General features: G+C 40.4%; 1 protein-coding gene across 1 annotated transcript in view; it reads right to left on the reverse strand.

Annotated features, from left to right (window-relative positions):
- Positions 1–8,719, reverse strand: part of PIK3R1 (phosphoinositide-3-kinase, regulatory subunit 1 (alpha)) — an 82,871-nt gene that overhangs the window by 69,679 nt on the left and 4,473 nt on the right. Inside the window, exon 2 of the mRNA XM_011985279.1 lies at positions 3,476–4,195. Coding sequence (XP_011840669.1) covers positions 3,476–3,809 — 334 coding nt within the window. The 5' untranslated portion in view covers positions 3,810–4,195. The remainder of the gene's footprint in view (positions 1–3,475; positions 4,196–8,719) is intronic.

The raw sequence follows: 8,719 nt of genomic DNA on the forward strand, positions 1-8,719 counted from the left end.
TTGACTTAAGTGACTGAAGGCACTATCAGCTTAACCCACTTTCCCACCAGCAGAACTACCTGTCCCAGGCCCTGGGAAGAAAATGAAGAGTTCTGGAGACATAGCAGGCAATGGTGAAGGCCAAGGCAGAATGCCTCAGATGTGGAGGATGTGGATAACAAATAAGCTGTTATTTTCTAAAACAAGATGGGCCATTAAGCTTTGTATGATTGTACATGACATTCAGAGCACGTGGTCAATTTCAAAAGCAATGCAGAAAGTGAAATAGATGATGAGCTGCAGCAGCTCATGTTTACCAGCATGCTGGGAACCTACCACACTGTCCTAGATACTTAGGATAATGGATGACCACAAAGATCCCTCCCCTTATGGAGCTTAAAAATCTAACAGAGGGAACAGTCAATGAACAATAAACATAATAAGTAAATGATATCATGGGTTAAATAATCAATGATTTGAAAAAGCAGAGAGGTAGGTCCCAGCATGGAATATCGTGAGTAGAGTCAGACTCCATGAGAAGAAAGATTTGAGCAGAGAAGTGAGAGTGGGTCAGTCTCAGATGTCTAGGGGAAGAGCTGTCCAAGCAGAGGGGACAAAGCACAGCTCTAAGGTGGAAGAGAGGCATGAGACAGCATCTCAGGGCACGCTGGCTCTTGAGTCTTAATTTCATCTTTTATCTTTGCTTTCTAGTGCAAAATAAGGACTCAGGCCATGCTTACTAAATGTATTAAAGTCCCAAAACATCCAAGATTATCCAATTAGAACAATTCATTCAATGTATATGCCAGGGCTTCCTAAAAAACTGCATGCAAAATGTATTGGAAGAAAGTACAGCGCTGTATATAAGATTTCCTAAGGGTTTCTGACTCTTTCTCTCAAAAAGTAAAACGTCACAGCTTTATTTCCAAGAACATACAAGCAAAGTAGAAAAGTAAGACTCTATCGTACAGGGAGGAATCTCTCACAGAATGTACTTTTGGCCAGAGTCTAATGACAACTTCCTTTCAAAAACAGAGAGGATAGCAAGGCTCAGCAGGACACAGACACACGATTGGCATGCAGGCTGTCCTCACACCCTCTATCTACCCTGCTGCCCATTAATGAGGTGTGCCAAGTCCACAAAACAAATCCTAGACCTGGGGCGGGGGATTGGTGAGGAATAACCTTCTAAAAGCAATAAACACAGCATAACATGAAAAACTGGCTAAGTCAGGTGGAGGTGGAGGGTGTTAAAAGGAAAAAAAAAAAAAGAACTAAAGAATTCAATTACAGTAAGAACAGAACAGAACTATCATTTCTTGCCTTCATACAATTTGTCACTGCAAAAGCTTTTCAAAGAAATACAAACGGAGGCAAAAGAAACCAGTCTCATACGTTCCAACATATACCATTTATCCTTATAACTACTTTCCATATCAATTCAACATGCAACTCATAGGAGCTATTGAATTCGCACTTCGTAGGAATATTTAAATGAGAATACAAGACCAACATTTCTAGAAAATTGAATGTTTAGTATTATACTCCCCACATGGCCCCCCCGCCCACTCTCTTTTCAACCTTTCAGTTATTCCTAATTTCTCATTTATATTCAGGCTCTAATACTTTTATGCCATTATCATGGGTCTCTTTCTTGAATTCTGCTAAAAATTTTCATTTCACTCCACCTTTCCATGTATTAAAGAAAAATGGAAAAGTTGCTAAAAATCTCAATTGTCGTCACATTACATGAGAAAGGAAGCATTATAAAATAGTTTAGGATATAAAAAGAGAAAATGATTTTTTCTATAAGGAAAGACTTGCTTTTCTGTACACCATATCCAAAGAAACTTACACCTGATAGCAATTATCAAATGCAATTTTGCTGAAAGACTGCTTTTATAAAATTGTTCTGTAACTATTCTTCACAAGGTGCCCTTATTCCACCTTGTAAATAATCTTCTCTAATTCAACTGAGATATTTCTATGATTCTGTAAAGCTCTGTATTCTGGGAAAAATTAAATCACTTTTTCTTTTGAATTAGGCTACTGAAGAAAATGTTTTTAACTTAAAAAAATAAAAGGTGAAAAATATATAACTTGGTGGAGAAAAACGACTATACATATGTATCTTCAATCTGCTAAGTGCTGCAATGGTTGACAAAATCACTTATGTATGTGTGGAGAGTCATGGTTTTTTGATTCATCTACAAAGCAAAATTAACTTTGGCTTTGGAACAATATAATAAAAGATATTATTTGAACATTATAAAGTGTAACATTTATGAAATAAGTATCCCTTCTGGGCTGGGTGTGGGAAAGAAAAGGGCTTCCCTTCAGGTATCATTAATAAATTCCTTGACTTTAACACAATATTCCCAAACTATTATTACTCAGTACTGAAAGGCAGCTCTTACCCTTGCATTCTGTTTCTCGGTTCTCATTGTCTTATTCACTTGTGTTAGAAAAAGGCAACATTAAAGAAGGCATAACACCTTATTAATGGTCCCAGAATCTCTTCCAGAAATATCCTGTGATGCCAGTTAGGTCTCCTCAATATATAACTACTGCAGTTTGGCCCACCCATCTTAAACATTCCTTCCCATTCCCTTCTTAGATCCTAAGAAAAAAGACTACAAGAGAAAAAAGAAAAATGCATGTGATTTACTAGTGAGGAAACCGGTATTTGACAAAGCTGATAACACTAAAGCTGAGCATAAGGCTTGTCTCTGTGTGAAACCAAACAGAAGATAAACCTTAAAGACACAGTTGTGCCCAAAGCGCAAGTATGGACCATCTCCAATAAGCAATAAGTGGTCTTTGAATGAAGGTGGTTTCCATTTAAGAAAAGTATTCAGTGAATGTTTTTTCCCCTCATGAAGGTGAACCAGACTATAGGCATTAATGCTACAAATGACACTACCCACAAAGGAAGTGAAATTCCTTTACTTTTATACTAACTATAGGATTGGGTTTCAGCTTTGCCCACAGCGATCCCGGAGAGGAAACCAAGAGGTAGATACTGGGTTATAAAAACAATGGTTTCTTCTCAGCTGAGTTCTGTGGTCATTTTATTACTCTATTTTTCCATACAAATCATGTTAAACATACTTACATTAGACTTACCCTCCACTTTCCCAAAATTATTATTAGATATACACAGGTTGAGTATTCCTTATCTGAAATGCCTTGAACCAGAAGTGTTGTAGATTTCATGTTGTTCTGGATTTTGGAATATTTGCATTATACCCTTTGACCACTCTTAATCTGAAAATCTGAATTCTGAAATGCTCTAATGAGAATTTCCTTTGGGTGTCAAAAACACAAATTTCTAGTTGTGTAATGACTGACCAAGCTTTTTTGCACCACACATCAATTCAGGTGCAGTTGCCAAGATAACTTCTGCCCAGAACATAACAACTCAACCCAAACTTAAGACTTTTCCTTAAAAAGAAAAAGAAAGGGAGTCATTAAGCAACCACTTATCAATACTGACCTTGTTGTTCAACATCTGCTTCAGTTTTCGAAGAACCTGGTGCAACAGGAAGAGGCCGAGGCGGCCGGGGCTTTGGCGTGGGAGGCGAGATTTTTTTCCTTCCAATATATTCTACATAAGTTCCCGGAAAGTCCCCCCTTTCCCCTGTGGTTTCATTATAGCCATTTAACCAGCCAATTTCTTCAGGCCTGGCTTCCTGTCCATCACTGAATCCAAGAGCTACTAAGGACCCTTTATTCACAGTCAATATGTCACCCAAGTGCAAGTCAATATCTTCTTCTCTTTCTTTTTTATAATCATACAGCGCCCTGTACTGGTACCCCTCAGCACTCATGTTTGCAAATCTGCTACCATGCAACAGTTGAGCCTGGCTGTACAAAGCAGTCTGATTTTACGTTTTTATGAAAAGTGAATTCAGACAGTGTGTTAGAATTCCTATTATGTGTCCAGCAGAGGACAAAGGACCACTCTCCAAAGGTTTAAGAGGAGAGGTGACTGGCCATACGGCTGTCCATCTGTCCTCCATCAATGGTGTGACCGAAGACAGGGCTCCACTTCCTCTGCGTGCCACAGTCCTCCCACTGGCTTCCTTTTCAGCAACTTGTCAACACTTTGAATCCAGGCTGACTCTCACAGCGAGGCCCAATCCTTTCTGACACTTTTGTCACACTGTCCATCTGTCGTCTGATTGTACCGTGGCACTCCACACACGAGCTTCACCTAGGAATGAAAAAAACGAGACTTAAGAATGAACACCACACTTTGCCATCTGTATTAATTGGAATTTCTGCTTCCATTCAACAAGTACTTAATCGATTTGGCAGACAGACACAGGCCAGTGTGCTATTGCTTGACACAATATACACAACAAAGATTAGTAAGGCAGTCGCTGCCTTCTAAGAACACTGGGCGGGGGCAGAGGGGAGGAGTGTCGGCATGAGGCAATGTCTCAGTGATAAGACTAGTACACAAAGAGCCGCAACACTAGTACATGTCATAAGAGAGGCAGCAACTAAACACTACAGGGTTCAAACGAGGGAGAAAGCACACTAACTGCAGGAATATGAAGACAGAACGGAATGTGTGGTGAGATGCTAGTTACAGAAGTGACTAAGAAAATGTCATATTCTGAGAAGAGCTAGAAGACGCAGTCTGAAGCCAAAGAGGGAGCAGTGGGATTGGGGTTAGAGATTTAGGCAGGGGCTGTAGGACATCATGCACGCCCATGCTGAGTTTGTGAGTGATTCAGTCCACCATGTGGAACACTGAAAGGGCTTGGTGAAAAGTGAGCAATAGGATCAGAGCTGCACTTGAGGAACATCAGTCTAACCACAATGTGTGAGAAAGGTATGTTGCAGAGGTCTGGCCAAGAGGCAGTGAGGACACAAACCGAGGTGGCAGCAGGTGTGGAAAGGGGAGGAGTGAAATAAACACTGCAGAGAAAGAACATGTGGGATGTGGCAAATGCTTAAATGTGGGGCGAGAACGAGAGGAGCAAAGGACGCCTGATCCTGCGTGAATGAGAGTTTGTAGCACTATCAGGCAAAGAGAAGCCAGGTGACCTGATGTGCTGACGGTGATTCTGGGCACCCCCGTGCAAGTGTGCTAGCGGCTGATAAAACCCTGGTCTGTGATTCAGAAGAGGAAACACACTAGGGACTTGGCAATCAGCCACAATTAGGCAAGGCTGAACTCAATGGAATGGAAGCGCTCACAAGGACAAATTAAAAGTTAAAAAGAAAAAAAGTGATCCAAGGGCCAAATAGTGAAGTTCAATGTATGTAACTGAGGAGGGAAAGTCAAGGTTTAGAGACAACGTCCCAAAAACAAGGAATAAGAGTTCACGTAGGAAAATGTGATCCCTAAGACTAAATCCTACAAAGGCATCCAGACAGGAGAGACTGAGTCAAGGCGAAATAATTTGGGGCTTCGCCCATGATGGAATCATCACGCAGATTCCAGTCCAGTAGTGAGGACAGTAAGAATGTCTTAAGGAGTTCAAAAATATCAGAGAGGAAGTAGCAATGGCTGCTGCAGATCACTCTATAAAGAGAGCTTGATGGAGGAAATGGGAAATGGAAGTGTTTTTCTTTTTTGTTCTTAAACATAGTGGAGGCAAGGGAATTAGAGAGTTACTAAGTCAGAGTAGATGGCTGAGAACGGCATGTACACATATACACTTTGTACTCCAGGCATTTCTCAATGTTATCTTTATTATAAAGAGTAAAAGTCACCCAAAGGTTTCAGTTAAGCTGGCTGCACAATAAAGCAATAAAAACAATAGCCACACAATTTCAGTGGGCTATATCAAAGAGAGCTTTTATAAGTTTTAAAGAGTGGAACACTTTAGAAGTTTAATATTATAAGCACTCGTCAGTGGAGGCATCTTAAGAAGCAAAATCTAATCACAGATTAATTGTTATGTCGGCATTCAGAAGTGTAAAGTATTCAACTTTACATGGTTAAAGCCTCTTAGCTGTAATACAATAACACACTTAGGAGAGTTACATATTAAAAGAAGCAAAAACAAACACTGGAAGTCTTTGTGGAACAAGAATATTAATTGGGGACAGTACTCTACTCTGCATTTCAGTTGTCGGAGAAAAGAATTAAAGCAACCAGTAGAGCATATCAGAAAAATAAGCCATATTATTTGTTTAAAGAAAGCCTTTCCTTTTGAAAGATCCAGAATCAAATTGAATATTCACTGCATAAATTCACATGAAAATGTAGAACTAGCAAATCTCATTTTTAGTACTAATGTACTCTGTACAAAAGAGACACAGACCTCTAAAGAACATGAACATTTACATATCCCTAAATGCTTAGAAACCAGGCAATATGCCTAAGAATAATTTAATTCCTCCAAATCTGCCTTGAAATTTTTGTTAGCTTTTCCTGGCAATGTATGTCTTTTAGGGAAAAAAAATCCTCAACCAGTAGGCTGGGTAGATCTTTATGCCAGCTGCTTCCTAGCACTTCCTTTATTCCAGCCACCCAGTGGGCCAGTTTGGTGGGATTCCTAATAGAATGGGAAGTATAATGAACAAACTCTCCGCCATCTTCAATCCCCCAGGAACCATCAAGCAAGCCCCTGCCCACAGCTTACCTCTGAAGGTGTTCCTTGCCAGGGGGCTCTGTATTAAGAAAAGGCTCCAGGTCTTGTCAAGGTTTTACAAACCTAAAAGCTGTGCTTGACTCTGCCTGAGGCTAAATTTGTGCAAAGGGAAATAGAAAGCTAAGGAACATGATGACTTTTTAGAGGCTAGACACTAGAGAGGCAATCCCTGTCAGAAGTGACAGAGAACTAAAGGTCTCTACAAACTCTCTCTCCCTTGCCACCTGTAAGAAGAACCCTGTGCAGAACTTTGGGTCCTCATCTGATAAAAAGAACCACAAATCTTCTATGACTCTAGGATTGTAAATAGAACACACCATTTCTGTCTTCTGAGATCCCAAAGCAAGGCCAGGAAGACGGATACAAACAGGGCATCCACCCATTGATGCAGACATTAATTCAAGGCCAGCCATTAGTCAGTGTCAATTAAGTGGTCTGCGGGCAATGTTGTTTTAAAAAAAAAAAAAAAAAAGGAGAGCAGACAAGTCATTGGGGTGGGGACAGGACCACAAGGTGATAAGGTGTAGAGAGCCCTTAGCTAGATAGAGAAGGCAGCCACCCCTACTCTTTTGCACATTGTACACTTTCTCCTGACTGCCATGTCCATTTTGATGTCTGTCATTCTTGAGGATTGAATGGGTTAATACACATAAAGCTCCAGTTAAGCATTGGGTGATGATGATGATGATTGAGTTTGTACACATATAGCTCCAATTAGTATTAGATGATATGATGATGCTGACCATATATATATAGTCATATATGTGTGTGTGTGTAGATAACTATATAAAAACAGGTACTATAAGTAGTCTCACTTAACATAGGACAGAGAGTATCTCTGTCATGATAATACTCAGCAATTGTGAAGAGGAACTAGAATTCAGATCCAGGCAGTCTGACTCTGTAAGTCCCATTTTTAACACCTCTAGCATCTACTGCCTGAACTCAACTTGCTTTGGTGTCAATGATGCAGATTCCTGGCCTACACAGGCTGATCACTCCGATTAACCTTAACTGTCTGTGTGCCTCTTCAACTCTCTCAGACAGCGGCTTTACTGATAGTGTATGTGGCTCTTTCACACTACCTGCACACACAAAAAAGCTATTTTAACTCGACAGCAGTTCCATCAACTCCAAAACCCAGCATCTCAGCCATGCAAATTTTCTTCCAAAGAGACTTCATTAAAATGTGTCCCTGCCAAAGAAGTCCATAAACTAGTGAATAAAAGAATACTGGGCACACCACTTCTGGAAGGCTGCCCACTTCTGGAATCCTGCCTATTTCTGCTCTATGAGTTTAGTTTCTGCCACCTGTATCCTTCTTAGCACCTCTGCCTCCTGCCACTATCCCAGGCCCCTCCACTGAACAATTTCCAACAACTCAGCTCCTACCTGGGGGGATATGGCACTGCCACAAGGACTGTTACATTTAGAGGACTGGGAAGTCCTCTTTTCTCTCATCCTCAAATTCTTCACAGTACTGCACCCAGCAGCTTGAGGTATTTGGCAATACCTGTGTAACCAACCCCCCGCACGGAGATGGACCTGGAGCCTAAACTATCCAGATCAACAGGATTTTTCCTCAGATTCACTCTACTGTCTCTTATACACATCTAGACCCCCGCACGGAGATGGACCTGGAGCCTAAACTATCCAGATCAACAGGATTTTTCCTCAGATTCACTCTAGTATGCCTCCATTCTCTTTCACTACATATACCTGTCCACTGAACGATTTTCACCCAGTTGTGACATGATTATTCACATAGCAAAGGTTTTTTATATGTAGATAACATTATCTACAATGTAATATTTTCAAATAACCAAGGCAGTTTTTTGATATAGGCTCCAAGCTAGTGCATGCATAAGTTATTGTAACAAAGGGTATAAAGGAATCCTACGAACAAATAAACTAACTTACTCTTATACAATATCATATGCGACAGTTCAAAATTTTAAGGAATTTTTCTCCAGTCTTTCAATCCTTCTAATGACTGCCTGCAATCCCATTAATCAGAAGCATATTTTCTGTGTGTCCGCATGAGGCAATGTCTCAGTGATAAGACTAGTACACAAAGAGCCGCAACACTAGTACATGTCATAAGAGAGGCAGCAACTAAACACTAC

Source organism: Mandrillus leucophaeus, unplaced genomic scaffold (genome assembly GCF_000951045.1).
Source record: "Mandrillus leucophaeus isolate KB7577 unplaced genomic scaffold, Mleu.le_1.0 Scaffold281, whole genome shotgun sequence".
In the NCBI taxonomy this organism is placed as follows: domain Eukaryota; kingdom Metazoa; phylum Chordata; class Mammalia; order Primates; family Cercopithecidae; genus Mandrillus; species Mandrillus leucophaeus.